Here is an 18,418-nt window from a genome sequence, read left to right on the forward strand (position 1 = left end):
TCGCAGCTTGAACTTGAACTCCGACCCACTGTAAACCTCTGGATTACGGTAAAGACTTGTTTCCATATCTCAAAGTGCCCTTGGACGTGAGGGGCCTGGGGTGGCGGTAGGTGGTGAAGGGTACAATAGCTGAAACAACTCAAGCCTTTACAAAAATGCTAACCTTAGGCCTAAACAATATGCTTTAGATAATGTTTAGGCCTAAGGTTAGCATTTTTGTATGGATTTAGGTTGTTTCAGTTTTGTTGTTCCAGACCCCTCTTGTCCAAGGGTCACTTTGAGATATGGAAACAAGTCTTTACCGTGGATTACTTGTTCCTGTTCTTGACTACTGAGCTAACGTGTCAAGTTGCTAATAGGCCTTATTCACGATAGCCGCCATGTTGCTTTTCAAATTGTCATGCAAATTAGCAAATTGGAAAAAAAGGCAAATTGCGGAAAATCGGCTCGTCGAAATATTGAAATAACATTGCAAAAAGTCCATTTTAGTATTTAGAATTAAGTACCTTTTATAATAATTTTATATCTTTTGATTGCCTTTGACATTTGGACTTTCTACTTCGTTATCTGCTCATTTTTCACTAAAAAAAAACGCCGAAGTGACTTGTGTAATGATTGTATTTTACCGCTTAGTTGATAAACATTCAATGAACGTGAAATCATCTGTGTGGCTAAGGTGTTCGTTATAACCTCTCGAACTTGTGTTGTTTGCCCCCTCAGAAGTGAGTAGCTAATTTGCATGATAATAGCAAATCCAACATGGCGGCCATCGTGAATAAGGTCTATTCACACCTTGAAAATTATATTTATTTTGAATTCTCGTTGACTATTTACATAACAATGATACGTAATTATGTACACGTGCCACGCCGAGCGAACTTACGCTCGTAGGTGACCGTTTAGAGATTCCTGTTTTACTACTCTTGAAACAACCCATCCCTTTAATAATACTAACCGTAACTCTAATTACGACTAAAGGCACTGTTTAGGCTTAAGGTTAGTCCCTGTGATAGTTTTAGGTTTTCCAGTATTGCTGTGAACTGTGACCTGAATTTCCGTCATTCCCCGTGCGTGCGGCACACTTATAAGTTCACTGCGTGGAAGAGTGTACCACGCTTACAGTCTGATTGGTGCATCTTTCATGGGAAACTTTAATGCACGAGTTCGTTGCAATTAAAATCGTTTCATGTTGCCCTTCTTTTAAAGCAAACTTGTGTCTTCGTAATAATCAAGATGGCTAGCGAAGTAAAAGCGTCAGCAAAGGGAGATTTGAACATTTGGAAATTGTCCCTGCGTTATAGCCTATCCCGAGCGGTGCATAGAGTGGTGCAAAGAAAACAATTTACTTTCGTCTTCCGTTTCCAAAACCCGTGTGGTAACGCAGTCAGTTGGCAAAGACAAAGTGCATCGGGAGATGGATCTGTTTCGCGATGCTCAAGAAAAAACGGCAATGGATAGCCCACAGGTAACCCAGGCTCACTGTGTGCGTCACGTAGGTATTAAAATATAGAGAACATATGAGGCGAAGTTTAGGTCTGAAAATTTGCTAGAAAATGGTAATAAAAATCGATAAAACTTACCATGTGGTGAGCTGTTGTTGTCTTTAATACGTACACGAAGTTTGGGGAAAATGGTCCCCGTTCACCTTCCTTCATAGTATAGTGACAAGGTAGGAGACGGAAGCCAGCGTCGGGACTCCGATCGACCCAAAACAAGCACGACCCAATGACCCAAATTCAAAATGGCACTGAACTCTGGACGCCTGGTGACGAGTATAATAAGTCTCCCTTGAGGGAGGGGAGTCCCAAATTGCTCAGTGAGTTTTGTTTTTAGCAATTTGGGACTCCCCTCCCTCAAGGAAGACTTATTATACTCGTCACCAGGCGTCCAGAGTTCAGTGCCATTTTGAATTGGGCACTTCGTAAGTACCACGCTTTCTGGCCGCCATTTTAGCAGGTTAACTTACAAGTTTTACGGAGTCTGGTGGCTCCGCGTTGCTACCTGGAGATGCTTCAGTGGATTCATGGTTTAGAGAAATTCCTATTCCACGAACCTGGCGTGTTTATTTAGCGACTGGATTTGATTTTCGCGGAAAAAATCGTGCTTGTTTTGGGTCGATCGGAGTCCCGACGCTGGCTTCCGTCTCCTACCTTGTCACTATACTATGAAGGAAGGTGAACGGGGACCATTTTCCCCGAAACTTCGTGTACGTATTAAAGACAACAACAGCTCACCACATGGTAAGTTTTATCGATTTTTATTACCATTTTCTAGCAAATTTTCAGACCTAAACTTCGCCTCATATGTTCTCTATATTTTAATACCTACGTGACGCACACAGTGAGCCTGGGTTACCTGTGTTGAAACAAAGGAGCGTGTGCATAATGAAGTAGGGACCTGTGCGGAAATCTTGCCAATTACTGCATTTCAAAGCGAAAAATCAAAACGAGTTTCTTGTGTTTTTGTGTGTCTGCTTTCCCGCCGCTTTCAGCGATTTTTCCGGGGAATTTCAGGTTTCAGTTTTGCTACTCTAAATGTTAATATTTATACTGCAATAGTGAAGATGTCGTTTACGTCACCTATTGTCATTAACGTGCCAACCAGAGCTTCATCGGATCTCGAAACAAAGGGTCTTTTGTTCCTGTGTTTGGCATATTTGAATAACAAAAACAGTGTTTGTAAACAGATATCTTCCCTATAAACCTTGCTGTCGGCCAATGTCTTCCGTGGAGGAAGCAAACGAATTGCTCGCGCGCGCTCTTGCGAACGCGGTGCAGCACGCAATATAGCAATCATTTTATTTGCTCAATGCTTCCGCTATCTATACTATTTTTCCTCATAATTGAACAAAGTGTTTTGATGGTTTTAGTCTTTTATGAGAAATGTATGTTAGAAAAGGTAACGATGCATAGAACTTCGCAATTCGCAGATTTTTCTTTGTTATCGAAAGAACCCAGTTAAATGCAGCGCATGCGTAGTAAGTTAAAAAATTGCGATTGAAAGCGGAATAGCTTTCTTGGAAATACGCTTATTTAACGAGAACCACTCGTTAGAATTTAACGAAATTTGGCACGAAAGTACTTTAGGAAATAAGTAACTGGAGTATTGAAAAAAATGTGAACTTTAACAGAGGAAATTCTAGATGTTCCATGCAAATTATAAAGAAAATCTAACAACCAGATTTTCTGCAACTAAACAAAACCGATTTTAAAGGCCTGTTTATATTTATTCATGTTGCCATGGCAACGGCATATTCGTCAGCTTTACTATCAAAAAACCGAAATTCGTGTTGTTAACTTGCTTGCTACCATTTTTGGCGACCAAAGGATTAAGGGTTTAAGAGGAGAAAGGTAAATGAAACATAGGTATCAAAAACTGTGTTCAGCCACCTTACATTAACTTGGAATTAATTTGTATAGCGTGCAAGCATATTTTAGTAAACAAATGCTAATTGTACTACTTTGCCAAATGTTTAGTTGCCGTCTTGCAATTTTGAAGCAGATGAAGTTATTGGGGAAAAAACGATCTCTCAAATCTTAACGTGGCAGCTGGGCAAGCTCTCGCGCAGAGAGGGCGACTCTTGGTTTTTAATAAGACACCTGAACTGCAGGGGATTTCAAACGTGCGAACTTCTTTTTCTGACTTTTGGCAATGTTCAAGAACGTTAAGGGTGAAAGTAAAATTTATACTTGTACCTTGTCTTGTACAGACATGGAAGTTGAGGGGTTACCCGTACTTACGAGTGCGGGTGGCAATATACCAGTACTTGCTGAAGTGAAGCGAGTAAGGAGCTTGTTTCCTGAGACGTGGATCTGGCTGGAATACAATGCAAGGTACACTGTAAGCTGTAATGATTCACAATGCATAGCTTCTGAACAAGCTGTCCGTTTGCGTTAGGCGTTGAAAATCACAAGACATCATGTACGAACGAACAGCGTTACTTTAATACTAGTGTACGATATCTTTTCATCTCAGAAATGAGGAGCTTGTTTGCTGGGTATGTTTTGACGAAGGTTCAAGAACTTCAGCGAACAATCTTATGACGTTGTCTAATCAACAGTAAGGTTGAAGCTCTGGAAATCTTGCGATATCAGTTGAGCTAGCAGAATATCCCTTTTCACTCTTAATTGCCTCTTGATTTTCCGTTAACTCTTCCAATATGGCGACCAAACTACTGCCTTATCGATTAGCCTAGTTGATCAAAAATTATTTTTCACACCCTACCGCTTTGCCTTGATATTTATTTGGAAGTTATTATAATAGCGAGCCATATTCTTTCTTATTTCTTCATTTACTACTCCCTCCCAATAGTACACGGGCCGATTGTTGAGATATTCTTGTTCTTAAGCTCAACAGGGCAAGTCGAGTTTCAGCGGGCTGTACCAGATACACTCACTACTTGGGTAGCAAGTGCTTTTGCGGTGTCCAACTCTACAGGGCTTGGTGTCGTAGAACTCAAGTCTCAGGTCGGTGTTCTGGTTAAAGGGTAATGATTATTTGCACTCACCTTGTTTTATTTTGCCACAAACTTACCACTCTACACTCAAAGCCGATGGACACTATCTTCTACAGACAACTTTACGAATTTGTAGCCTGGGATTTTGCCCCTCACTCCACACAGAGGTGCAGGATTGCAGAAAATCATTTGCATCTCTTTCGCACCTCATTAAAAAACAGAAGGGCACCATGTATCATGCCTTGTTCCTTTCAAAACTGAATTAATTTTCTGCAATCCCCGGCACCTCATTCGGATTTTGGAGGACACTAAACACAATACAATCAGTGGTGGAATTTACCGTTGTTCAACCACAATTCAGTGTCAAAGTCTTCAAAAGCGTTATTGAACGAAATACCATGTAAAGGTGTAGAATATTCGGATCCTCTCTTAGATAGTCTGCGTCGCTGACTGTAATGTAGAGAGATGTGATGTAACAGTGTGTGAGGCCGGCTACGCTTGGATAAACTTGAAAGCAATGGACATCAGCTTGGAAAACTTCCCCATTACGCACCGAAAATATTGCATATGAACTAAGTAAATACCTCTAGCTATCTCAGAGATTGATTCTTCAAGGTCAACGCTGAATATTCAACGTCAGCAAGAGAGTGATACTCGATGAACAAAATGGATACAGCCGAGAGAGACCGAGCTGTTGAGTTTGAGGCATATTTTTATTTCTGAATTTTGCAACGATTTGGCTACAATATCTGGACTCCCTCCGCAAATGAGGCGTAATCGAATTGGTAGATAACCTGTTGAGACGTTATTACTTCAAGCGCGCAATAAAGAGTAGTTTCGCGACTGCTTCCAATCGGAGTTTCGAATACCCTTTCATTACCTTTAAACTCTGCCGACACATTTTCATCAAGTCAGAAGCAATAGCAATAGGGAGTTTAAGCAAGCGACTTATTTGTGCCAGGAACGGCAACCGGAAGTGAGCTTTTTCCCTGTTTGACTTGTCTTCACATTACCACAGTTGTTTTGTTAAGTATCTTTTCATTAGCAGAGATGATTTGTTTGAAAATCTGGGAGAGACCACTGTCCTGACATGCGAAATGTTCACTTCCGGTTTCCGTCCGCGACTCAAAAACGTCACGTGCTTAAGCTCTCTAATATATGTTATTTGTCGGCTGGGCGGTCCGTATAGCGAAAAACTGTGACCGAGGTCTTCAATATGCTGCGCGAGGCCGCAGGCCGAAGACAGCTTTTTCAACAGTGAGGTCACAGTTGTTCGCTATACGGACCGACCCATGGATGGTAAATAACGTATTTAGTTTTTTCCTCATCTCTCTCTTTCTCTTTGAAGTCACTTTTGTAATTATTTACTCGCGTCACGCTTGATCGCGAAAGCAGTTAGCCACTTACAAACTGAACGTTTCAAAGAGAAGTGTTTTAACTTGAATTCTGTTTCCAAGCCGTTTGTCTAATAAAAGTTTTTTTTTAAATATAATTTTTTGTATGTTAACGGATTCGGTGTCAAAAAAATGGAAATTTTAAGGTCAAGGACAAAAACTCTCAGAGCGTTACCGTGTTCGTGGGCAGAAATAGGAAAATCCTGACCGTGTGAAGAACCAATCAGATTGCATGATCCGGGCAAGCAATCCAAGGCTAAACGGTGCACTCTGATTGGCTGGTTTTTGGTCAGGATTTTGCAGTACGGACCATTACCATGGAAACGTGCGTTTCCGTATATTTTCTCTCTCCCGGGTAATTCAAATTGAGCGAAACACAAAAAGTTTTAAGAAAGGGGAATTAAAGCAAGGGGAAATTAGTTTTATATGAAAAAGGTAACCGTTTAAAGGTTCGCTGATAGAAATCAAAGATTGCAAACATTCACCAAGCGTCCGACCGTTCAAAGAAACGATGCCATATAGTAAACAATTTACTAACCTCATTTGCTCGGGACCGTACTGGGAAATATTGGCCCTCGGTCGTTTTTGTACTGCCACAACCTCAGGCCAGTATGGGCCTTAATCACACGGCGACCATATTGAGTCCCGAGGGATTGAAAACTTTTGTTTTGCCCCACCGAAACTCGTTCCCAAACATTTCAACTCGAGGCTCCGGGTACGAAATCTATTGTCTATGGCCAATATGGCCACCGCGCGAATAAGGCCCATTCCCTAGAACGGCCCTCGCGCTCGCATAGTAAGAAGTTAATACTTGCTTCAGTATCTCCCGATCTTGTGTCTAGGGCCGGCTGCAGGTATTTGCTTTGTAGTATGGTTGGCGCAGTAGATTTTTAGGGTTTTAGTAGTTGTTGTACAAAGTGGTTATGGGGTACTTAATTGGAAACTGCTAAATTGTTAATTGGATTAACTTAGAAGGAAAACGGTTTTTCCTCTGACAGGTGGAAGTGTTCCAGTCGTTCTTCGTGTCAATAAACCTTCCCTACTCTGTTGTCCGTGGTGAGGAACTCGCTCTTCAAGTGACGGTCTTTAATTACGAGCCTGTAGAGCAAAAAGTCACCATAACTCTGAAGGCATCCAAGGACTGGTCCATAATTGATGAGGTCAACAAACTTGGGCTCAGAGGTGAGGGCTCCAAGGACCAAGTTTACGTGGACCAAGAAATGGACCTAAAAGAGGAAGTGATTGTAGGGCCTGGTGAAGGCAGAGCCGTCTCCTTTCCTGTTGTCGCAAAGGCCCTGGGCATAGTGCCAGTTGAAGTGTCGGCTCAGTCAACCACTCATTCTGATGCAGTGAAGAGGACCTTGGTTGTTGAGGTGAGAGGCGAACTTTGACTGGAAGGAACAAGTGTTTTCTGTTGAAGAAGTCCGTTCTAGGCTTTTCCCTCCGGTGTGGATCTTTCTTTATCAACATTCAACAGTAGTTGACTTCTACTGAACCAAACTTCGAACTTTTTGCCGAACTTTTTTACTTTTAATCTTACTATAAACTTTTTTGTATCATAGCCATTTTTTAGAAGAACGTAAAAGAGACTGAGATTTTAGGAGTGTACTAATAACTTACCTCAGGCTTGAAGGCTGTTAATGAGTAGTGTAAATAAAGGTAAAGCAAATCGGCTGAAGGCAACGTAGCCAAATTTAGGAAGAGTTGGCTGGTGCAACGTAGCAAATCGAACGAGGCTCAGTGTTGTCTGTACTCTTATCGACAACGATATGTGTCATCACAGTGGTCAAAATGTTGTGGACTCGCGAGGCGAGACAATATTCAACACCAAAGAAAGTGTTTATTTCAGAGCGTGTGACACAAAGAAAGAGCAAGCGTTGTCTATAAATTTTTGGCAGTTTCATAGGTTTATTTCCCAAAAGAAGTGTTCCTGATTGGCTATTACAATTGCGTTTCACGTTGACGCGAGCAGCGCTCTTACCGACAACGGCAAATTAGCGAATCAGATTGCGAGATTACAAGCTCTTGTGGTAAAAAGCTTGTTCGCGGCAGTAAGAGCTGCTAGTGGCACAAACGTGTTACAAGCAATGTAATACCACATAACAGCAAACAAGAACGCGTCCATGCTCAAATCGTAGCGTCAGATCCAAAGTTAGACGTTCTTATACATGCAAATGGCGCACACTTCTACAGGGAAAATGCTAATCCTCTTTCAACTTTATGTTGTTAGCCTGAAGGTGTCCCACAGGATTATTCAATAAGTATGTTGTTGGACCTCAATTCAAGTAAGCATGAAAAATTCGTTACCTTTTTCCTTTTGTATCGTACTTTTTTACAACTTCGTTTCCAGGGTCTCTCTTCTCTGCCTTCCTTGTCATTGAGGAAAGGGACCCTGGTTGCGGCTGGTCATGTGGCTCCCAAATTTGGGAGCTTTTCCAAATGTGTGCTAGGGGAGGGGTGGTAGTGTAGGCCTTGTCATCATTCTGCACGCAGTTGATTTTTGTGGCCCGACGATCATCGAAACGTTTCTCGGCAAAGTGGTTTTGTGTACTACACATGGGAAGTTTGACGTGAAAGGCAATCGATCCGACGGAACAGAAAAATAAACTCGCCTCGTTCGAATTTCACTGATGCCTGTGTGCAGAAGATCCGGATTCGGACAACTTACTTGAAAAAGCTCAATTGAGCAGTTGAATATTATGTTACGTATCAACCACAAGTCAAACTGTATATGAACATGTGCTGGTATTTTATTTTCATATTTGATTTTCGTTTTTCTTTCAAATGTTAAACAACGTTATTCCTAAGTCGCAAGATTGCACAGAGACAGTTTTGACTTAGTTATTTCAACAACTTCCCGTAAATTGTCGTTGTTATATTTTTACTGCACACAGGTGGTTAGTGTTTACGTCACAAATCGTGAAGTATATTTTTACCGCCGGCAAAAGAAGAGAGACATTTTATCAAGCAAACGTATTGTTTGGTGTATTGTTTAATGATAGTGTATGTTTCTGTTGAAGCATTTTGAGCTACTAAAGCCCTGGCCAAACTATCAAACAAAGTTGGATTCCACATGCAACATTGTTAGATGTAAATGTTGAGGTGGTGGCAAAACACTATCCAACATTGCTTGACGAATTCAAGTTCAAGTTGGCGCTAAATTTGAAAATATGGCGTAGCGTTTATGCCACTGGAGCTGTTTGAGGACGGAAAGGACGGATTCAAACAAGGAAATACCAAAGAATGGTTAAGAGAACGTGTAGAAAAGGGTATGTTCACTGCAAGGTGCATCCGCGCTTGGGAGATGATGATTATGAGCTCAGATCAATTTGCAGGAATCATGTTTAAACGCTATTGAACCAGACATCTCCAAACAGAGCGATAATGAGTTAAGGAGCCTAAGAGTGTCCTACAGACACGGCCTTGCTTTCTACTTGCTGATCAAGGTTTCTGGCTGTTCATCAACAACCACGACGTGTCCTTGGTCCTTATCCGCCATCTCTGTTGCAAATGATGCTAGAAGCCTAGGCTTGAAAATAAGACAGCGATTCGTGATTGGCTAGCAGCGCGAACGTGACTCCATTCAGGACACAACTTTGTTGAAAGAGCTGCAAAACACTGCAACATTGTTGCGTCGAGCAGAATTGTTGGTTGTAATGTTTGATCAAAAGCAAACTCTATCCAACATTTGATCGAACAAAAAATGTTGGAGCGTTCAATCCAACTTTGTTCGATAGTGTGGCCAGGGCTTAACGAATTTTTTTTTTGTGTGACCGTTTATAATCGCCGCTCGACATCGATGGTCTTTAATATCGGTCACAAAATGTTTTGCTTTTAGCTTGACCGCTTTTTTCGGGAATCTTCGGTGGAATTATAACATTTACCTTTTTGAAACTTACATTTTTTCGAGAAGATAACCAATCAAATCTCTCGATGAAATTATGCGCAACTAAATTGCGAGCCCATGCGGAGCGAAAACAAAAGATTGTGCACTGTCACGGTCAATTCAACATGGATTGCGACAACACTTGTTCTCGCCTTTAAGGGTTTTAAAGTTTCATAACCAGTCCCTCAATTAACTATGGTCAAACGAATACGAGTTGCGGGATCTATAACGAAAACCCTATACCAGCGGAAAAATGTTCGTCAAGGAGTGCCACGTGACCAGCCACTACCAGTCTCTTTCCTCAACGACAAGGGAGGCAGAGAAGAGAGACCCTGGAAACGAAGTTGTCTTTTTACGGCATACGGCAAACGCGAGCTCTTGCATAAGTATATGGTGACCACTAAATGTTTTATGATCTTGTTTCAGCTTCAAGCCTGTCACGCGATTTGGATCTCAGTGTCCCACCGAACGTGATCAACGGGTCTGCCAGAGCCACGGTTTCAGTTATGGGTAAGTCTCATCTCGAGGCTTTGTCAAGTTCACAGCGGTGAAACATATTGTCCATGAAAACTGATTGGACCGTTTTCACCTACGTGATCTCGATCACGTGGATGATTTCCAGAAATTAAATTTCGCTGACCAACTTGTCAAACTTTCTGTTTGGTGACTCCACCTTGTTGGGATGTTAATCTTTGCTAGGAGCCCATCTGGAGCCTACAACTCTACTATGTTCGTGCAACGGCGTTTTCACAAGTAAGGTTATTTTTAGATTGAATTTCCCGCTAATTAGACTCCCACAGGAGCCCGATGACCAAGTACAAGAAATTAAGCTGACGTCATAGGGTCACCGAACCGGAACTGCCTTTGTTTTTTGACCTAATTCGCGGGAAGGGCTAGCCTAAAAATAAACCTACTTGTGAAAACGCCGTTTTACAGACGCTGTATGGAAGTTGCACGCTCCCCGATGGGCTCCTGTCTTTGCACTTAAAATATTGGTACGTGTTATAGAACATCACAGTGCGTAACAAGGGCCTTACATAATTGGTTACCATTTAACGTCATAAAATCTTTAACATGTCGTCTATTAAAAAGACATTTCCACCGAAAGAACATTGCGTGTCAAAGCAAAGTATGCATAGACCTAAAATCAAAACCAACCACTAATAGTGCTCTCTTTAAAAATAGCGTCATTTCAAAATAGCATCACCTGTGCGTGATCATAGGCCTTAAAGAGAGCCTCCGCTCCTACGAAAAAGTAACTTTAAACCAAAGCAAAGAATGTTCGCAATCAAATTTGCTTGAATTTTTTTTCCGAAAAAAAAAAAAACAATCAATTTTAGAGTCGCTCATGCCCACTTTAAAATTTCCCGGGCGTCTCCATTGAATCATTGTGACGTGTTATGGTAACCCTATGGTTTTGTCGCCTCGAGCTGTTACATAATGTCCATAAGGTAATCGTAATACGACACAGTGATTCAAGATGGCAGCGCCAGGAAAGTTCGAAACAAAAATTAACGGTTCTGAAAGGCGTTTATTTTTGGTTTGATAGCCTTAAAACAAATTTGCTGGTAAACATTAATTCACGTTGTTTAAGTAGTACTTTTTTTTGTTGCCGACGAGGTACCCTTGAAATTGGTTGCTTTATTTTTAGAGTCATACGTCAAGTTAGCGTTGTTATGTTCTTATCTTTCTTTGCTCATCTGACCAACAGGGGACATGTTAGGTTCATCTATGAACAATTTAGACCAGTTGGTGCGCATGCCCTATGGGTGTGGTGAACAGAACATGGTGAACTTTGCTCCGAATATCTACGTCCTGAAATATTTGCAGACAGTCAACCAACTCACAAAGCTGCTGGAAAATAAGGCCAAGCAATTCATGATCTCAGGTTAGTTGTAGATCTGCAATTTGAAAGGTACGACACCAACCCGGTGACTGAAACTGTATTTTACCTATATCTTTGCAAGGCTATCAACGTGAACAGACCTACAGACACAAGGATGGTTCTTACAGTGCTTTTGGAGAAAGAGACTCGTCTGGGAGCTTGTGGTAAGATTTTCTGGGCGGAAATCATAGAGCGGTTTCCAATTGAGTGTCGAAAATAATTAGTGAATTGCTTTGGTTTTGCATTACTTCACTCTGGTGAGGTCAGTGATTGGTTCAGAGTTCTCGCGCCACCTTTTCAACCAATCACAAGTGAAACCAAAACCAATCCCGCGCTTTGTGTCGGCAACGTGTAATTTCTTCGAGTTTTGATTGGTTTACTGAATTATCTCCGTCCATTTTGATTGGCCAAAGTAATTACTTTGGTTTTGGTTTCACGACACTCAATTGAAACTCGCTCTAGAGCAAGGCTGGCTGTGCGGCTGCGGCTGGTTAGTTCCACCAGGATCCGGCACCTTTGCTTTGTCTAGTTTGGTGTTGCTTACCAAAATGTTTCAAGTTCGTCTGGGCGGAAATGCAGTCCTAGACAAAAGGCATCATCTCGAGGCTCTGGGGAATAAACTCGTACAAATTATTCCCCAGAGCCTCGAGATGATGCCTTTTGTTTAGGACTAAATTTTAGTTTATCAAAAGTGGCTTATTAGAGCTTTCTCTGTTGTGTGAGCCTCACCACTTGGTAATGGGAATCAAACGGATGAATGCAAACTGCTAACAGTCCCTTCTAAGTCAGTCGAGCCGCCCGCTCTAGTGACGCAAGCGAGCCGAGGGGAGAATGGGAAGAGAGTGAAAAATAGCGACCCCACTTCCCGCTCTCTCCCTAATTTCCCCTCGACTCGTCGGCTCGCTTGCGTCACTAAAGCGGGTGTCTCGATTGACTGAGAGGGGACTGCCAGCAGTCTAGAATGAATAAAGGGGAATAAAGCCACACCATCCAAGTGACCACTTTGTTCCCTACTCGGCGTGTAGGTTCTTTATAAAATAGGGCTTACAGGCAATCTTGCAAATCTCAGCTGGTGAGAAAGACTGTCTATCCATTTGTATAGCTCATTACAAAGACTCTGCGACTTTGTTCCGTTCTGGGTTTTAAACCAGAACTTCCAATAATGAAATCTAAAAATCCTTTAAACTTTAAACAGTCGACTCTGAAATGAACCCAACCTGCAATCCAAATCGTAAACTGTCAAAGCACAGTACAGGTAGTCATATCTTTTTGGAAAATTGGTCCTCACAAAAAGTACCGTTTGTTTATCTTTAGGTTGACCGCGTTTGTCGTAAAATCGTTTGCACAAGCGCGCGCGTTTATCCCAGAGTACATAGATGGCCAGATGTTGGACGATAGTCTGGTTTGGATGTCTCGGCAAACAAACTCCGATGGTTCTTTCAAAAGAGTTGGAGCAGTTCACAGTTCTGTACTCAAGGTGTGCAAATTTCATTAAATAAGCAAAATCTTCTATGACCGCGAGAAGTTTTTTTTCCCCGCAGGGTTTGGGTCCACTGCAAACATTAGGGAGCTTTAGATCGGAGGACGTGTACGATTACGAGTTTTCCGTACTGAGCACGCGCACTTCCGAAAACTGTCGGCCTCGTCGTCGGCCTCCAAACCTTATGAGCATGCTCAGAACGGAAAACTCGTACTCGCAGTCGTATATATGACTTAATTTTAGAATTTAGTGGATAGTATTTCTTTCTAAATGATGTTATCTATTATTATTTGTGTCCCCACATTAGTATAAGATATATCCCAAAGTAGAAGGTTCTGACATGGTAATAAAGTTACTACTACTACTACTACTACTACTACTACTACTACCACCACCACCACCACCACCACCACTGCTACTACTTGTCCTTCGATTTAAAGGTCCAGAAAGTGACAGACTTTGACGTCATAAGCCCTGAATCGGATGCTTGCAGGCATTCGTAGAAATCCAACATTTCCATCGTTCGCTGTGAAATTTGGCGTGTTTACTGGGGAGATATGATCCCAGTTTCCCTGAAAATCTCGTTTATGGAGCTTTCATTGCGCCTACATGAACGGACATTCTACTTCAGGTCATTCGAGCTTTGCCTAAAGTTGCCCTTGGGCGAAAGTTTGTTTCGGTCACGGAGCGGTTAAAGGGTGTTTCTTATTAATATGATACCACGGATTGGTGTAAGAAGAATAATTCCTGAGATTTGTGTAACTGATGGTATCTCAAAGCTGGAATTAACTACATGATAGTTTGTGCCGAGGACAGAAAACCAGACAAGAGAATAACTTCAGTATAAGTGTGGTGAAAACATGGACGTATTAACTTTATATGGTCGTTATTATGTCTTTTTCAGGGAGGTCAAACAGGGATCGTTTCTCTAACAGCATATGTTCTCATTGCATTAGCAGAAGCTAATTCCAACATTCCGGTAAGATTTACCATAACTCAGGTAATTGGCGTGAAGGGACTTGATAACAGTTGAAGCAAGAAATTCGCTCTGCTTTTCGCCCATTGACTTTCATCTTTGTCTTTATCGAGAGTAGCTCGTTGTAGATTAAGGCTAACAAAGTGGTGGCCCAATCAGACCAGACCAAAATGTTGGGAGCTCTTTGCCCGGCTCTTATTGTCCAGTGTGTGGGATCGTTAGCATCCCACAGAGTTTTGTGAACTGTGGCAAGGGTTGTAAAACGGGGCCTACGGTTTTTAATTCTTATCCGAGACGATATGAAAGTCTACCCACTTGCGGATGTAATTACAAAGGCAGGACTTTCTCCTTAGTTAAGAGACTGACCGTTGGTGAGTTGAACTCACGATCTCCCGAACGGTAGCCGGAAGCCAACCGGTCGGCGGTTTGCAATGGCTGTTGGGGAGTCTCCAAGGAAACGTACTGTAGGGTATCCGCGCATTCCATTCAGATTTCGATTGGCCTGACCGAAAGTATGTTGCTCATCAACAACAACATTGACAACAACTTATTGTTGCCCAAGTGATAAATGCTTCTTGTCTTTTAGGAATCCCGCTTTATTTTTGTGGGAAAACCGTGTAACCACCTTCAGTTTTGTGTTCGGGAATGCACTCAATATTATCGACTCAAATCATGCTGTGTACCCCAAGCGATCGAGGCGCCCCATTTCCGCCAACAGGCAACACCCATTCTAACCGCTGGCCACCGATGTCAACTTATCAAAGTAATGAGTATGCTGTTCCTCTTGTAGGCTGTAGTCAGCGCGAAAAATAACGCCAAGTCTTTCCTGGAAGGCAAAGTTGATCTGCTTTCAAGTGACATCCAAGACCCGTACACTCTAGCCATCACCTCATACGCCCTGTCATTGGTTGGTAGTGCAAAGAAGATCAAGGCACTCAACGAACTTCTTACTTTGGCCACTGAGAAAGGTAAGAAAACGAAAAACGAAAAACTCAATTCACGTTTCCTTTGCCTTTGTATCTCCGTTGTTGGAAATAAGATAGTTAAGCTGTCGTGAGCTTCAGCAAAAACTGATTTATTTTTCGAATCAGTCAATCATGGGACAGTAACATCGCAATTGCGAACGGGTTTAATCTACTCAAATATTATTCTGTACCGTAACAAAATAATTATTGATTTACAAAGGTTTCTACACCGAGAATAAAACCTCTCTGAACTTCGCTGCCGTTTATCCCTGTCTAATTCCTGGAATGTCGGTGTACATGGAATGACTTGGGAGAACTGCTTAAATAAGAGAGTGACGCAAACTTTTTATCTTGAAAAAAACATTGTTGTAGATGCCCTCGTTGCCTTGGCGGTAAGCTACGGAATAGCTACCGCAAGCGGTTAAATTCGTTGGCCGAATGGCACCTGGTAGTAACAGCCTGTCAAGGGCTTGATTTTTTAAAATTCTCTGCATCTCGTAGTTCTATTTCTAAATACTTTTTAGGGAGTTTTTCACTTAGGGTTCACCTCATGAACTTTCCTTTCAGGGTACTATTTTTTTTTTTTTTGTAAATTTTTACTTTATGATTCCTTGAGTAGAGTAAGTATATATGTAATACATGTGGGTTTCGATAGCCCCTTGAATGCCGATCACGAATGGTCTTTAGCGTGTTGGTATTCTTAGTTCATTCACTTAATCAACGGCCAGGTTTTTTTGTCGAAACGAAATAAAATGTTTGCAAAAAGATACAGCTGAATTTCGCAGGAGTAGTTTGTTTGGTTAGGGCTGTCATGCGAAATAATAATTTGACAGTTGTGAGCAAATTTTTCTCGTGGAAGTAGGAGCCGAATAATACTGACCATTCTGATATTTCTGTTTGCAATTACCTGTTTCAGATGGATTAATTTACTGGCAGAAAAAACAAGAAAGCCACTTACCGAATGACAACCCATGGCTGCGCCCGTATTACCGACCTCGATCAGCGGACATTGAAATCACTGCGTATGCGCTGTTGGCCTTCACGCATGAGAAAGACATCGGTGTTGGGTTAGGCATTTCTCGCTGGTTATCACAACAGAGAAACTCATTGGGTGGATACTCGTCAACACAGGTATTCAGTTGATAGTTTTTGAAAGCTAGAGCGGTTTTTAATTGAGTGTCGAAAGTAAAGTTGCTTTGGTTTTGCATTACTTTACTCAGGGATTGGTTCAAAGTTCTCGCGCCACTTTTTCAACCAATCAGAAGTGAAACCAAAACCAATCGTGTCTCGCGCGTTCACATTTTCCCGCGCTTTCTGTCGGCTACGTGTAATTACTTCGAGTTTTGATTGGTTTTGGATTGTCTCCGTCCTTTTTGATTGGCCAAAGCAATTACTGTGGTTTTGGTTTTACGACACTCGATTGAAACTCGCTCTATCTAGCTCTCTCTTATTGCTTCCTTAAAAGAGCACTACAGTCCGAATCACCGGACTTGGGGCAACAGGAAAAGAAGCCCGGATAATCGGGGTTCCACGATATCGGCAAGGTGCACAGGCATTAGTAAGCATCCTTTCCTTTCGTCCCTTATCTTTCAACCTTGGGAAATTACTCAGTATTGCGACACTACCCTGCAAATTTAATTTCTCCTATATCCCATTCTGCTCACTTCTCTTCCCTCATCATTCTTTGGTACTAATGGTCTCGAGCATGGAAGTTCCCTAAGTGTGTGGTTTCTCCCTTCGCAATTTATTTTCGAATTTCACGGAGATAACCCTACGCGAACACATACCGAGGGATCTGCTCAAACCTTTAAGGTTTTGTGCTCGTTAGCTTTTGAAAGTGGACGAAGAGACTGAATACGTCCTTTTTTCTGATTTTCGTCAGGACACCGTGATTGGGCTCCAGGCGCTTTCCGAGTTTGCTGAATTGATTTACACCCCGGATGTAGATTTCACTGTTCAGTTGACCGTCAGTGCAGATCCAACTTTCAGTCGGACAATTACAGTCAATCAGCAAAATTCCATGGTGCTGCAGTTAGTTGAGGTAATCACTCATGTTCTGGGGAAGTTAGTTTGTAGTAGTTTGGGTTTGTTAAAGAGAGTGCGGGCTGGCGTCGTTGGTATCAGTGCTTATGCCATGTAATCAAGTTAAATGTAACGGTAAATTAGATCCCTTATTTGGAGTATTAAAGGTATGTTCTATTTCCCTTATTTCATGAAGACTTGCCATTGTGTCTTCGTTAGTGCACTGAATGTGTGCTGCGTTCGAAACCGCATTAAGGAGAACATTTTCGTAGAGTTTGTTGCTTCTCAAGTGTGCTCCGAGGAGTTTTTGACCGGCTTCTCCAGTTTTCCACTATCATCATGGACTAACATTTGATAAATTTTGCATTAATTTCGTTTTGAGTTGATTTACGGTGTCTCATGCAGATTAGTAGAGCAATATAAGATATCAGACTCAAGCAAAAGTTGCTGTTGTTGTTTTTTTTAAAGTAAACGTGACTATAACTCGGTTATTGTGCAAGTGACCGGTACGGAGCTGGTGATGGTTTCGAGTCATGTCAAAGCCCTGAACTTTTCAAGCTTATTAGATGACAGTGGCTAGAATTGTCTAGCTGAACCATTTTTTTACGCCCTTCCTTTTCCAAATTAATGTTGGGACACTAAAACCTGGCGTCAGTTTAGCCTTTATTTCAAAGCAAGTCCGAATGCGAAGCCTTTCTATTCTCGGTTTTCACATGACGTCACGACCGCCATGTTGGTGCCCCTAAACAAAGAAAAGGCGGCCATGTTGGTGCCCCGACCAAATCCTCCGGGAATTTAACTCTATTATTATGCAAACGCTTCCTTTTGTTTTCGTTGAAAAACATGGCTGTTGATCTCGTGATTGAAAACCAGCAATTGGTTTTTAATAATAATCACTCATTTGTAGTCTTACGCTTTTATAGCTGAGCGGAACTGCTCTGGGTAGACAGCAAATCAAATCCAGTTAAAGCTCATTGAGAGGCAAAGACTGGATTACCCGGAGAAAAACCTCTTGAAGCATCGAAGAGAATCCGGAATCGAACAGGGGACAAAAGTTGATGCAAGCCTTTTTTGCAGACGACTGTATATTATAAATTGTAGGAACTGAAATTTAACTCTTCATCGAATGCTTAACATTTCCTGCTTTTGGTTCAGAAAACAGTACAGCTTCGCAACTTTTTTGCATTGCCGTAGAGTAGTAGTGATTTTCGATCATTTTATTTTGTTAACAGTTACCAAGTGTGTCCGGTCACCTAACAGTGGCAGGCAGTGGTCATGGAATAGGAATGCTACAGGTAACATTCCATAGTGTGCTGTCTATTTCCTGTTTTTTATCAAACACGAATATGTACTT

At 41.8% G+C, this 18,418-nt stretch overlaps 1 protein-coding gene and 1 long non-coding RNA gene across 2 annotated transcripts in view; one reads left to right on the forward strand and one right to left on the reverse strand.

Annotated features, from left to right (window-relative positions):
- Positions 1-1,702, reverse strand: part of LOC137992484 (uncharacterized) — an 18,376-nt gene extending 16,674 nt beyond the window's left edge. Inside the window, exon 1 of the long non-coding RNA XR_011121704.1 lies at positions 1,581-1,702. This is a non-coding gene — a long non-coding RNA (uncharacterized lncRNA). The remainder of the gene's footprint in view (positions 1-1,580) is intronic.
- The window catches only part of LOC137992478 (CD109 antigen-like), a 55,911-nt gene that overhangs the window by 33,821 nt on the left and 3,672 nt on the right, over positions 1-18,418 (forward strand). Inside the window, exons 20-32 of the mRNA XM_068837830.1 lie at positions 3,710-3,833; positions 4,349-4,466; positions 6,849-7,223; positions 8,081-8,135; positions 10,163-10,246; positions 11,448-11,624; positions 11,704-11,785; positions 12,936-13,098; positions 14,006-14,080; positions 14,868-15,045; positions 15,959-16,173; positions 16,925-17,083; positions 18,297-18,359. Coding sequence (XP_068693931.1) covers positions 3,710-3,833; positions 4,349-4,466; positions 6,849-7,223; positions 8,081-8,135; positions 10,163-10,246; positions 11,448-11,624; positions 11,704-11,785; positions 12,936-13,098; positions 14,006-14,080; positions 14,868-15,045; positions 15,959-16,173; positions 16,925-17,083; positions 18,297-18,359 — 1,868 coding nt within the window. The remainder of the gene's footprint in view (positions 1-3,709; positions 3,834-4,348; positions 4,467-6,848; positions 7,224-8,080; positions 8,136-10,162; positions 10,247-11,447; positions 11,625-11,703; positions 11,786-12,935; positions 13,099-14,005; positions 14,081-14,867; positions 15,046-15,958; positions 16,174-16,924; positions 17,084-18,296; positions 18,360-18,418) is intronic.

The sequence above is a fragment of the Montipora foliosa genome, chromosome 1 (assembly GCF_036669935.1).
Source record: "Montipora foliosa isolate CH-2021 chromosome 1, ASM3666993v2, whole genome shotgun sequence".
Classification (NCBI taxonomy): Eukaryota; Metazoa; Cnidaria; class Anthozoa; order Scleractinia; family Acroporidae; genus Montipora; species Montipora foliosa.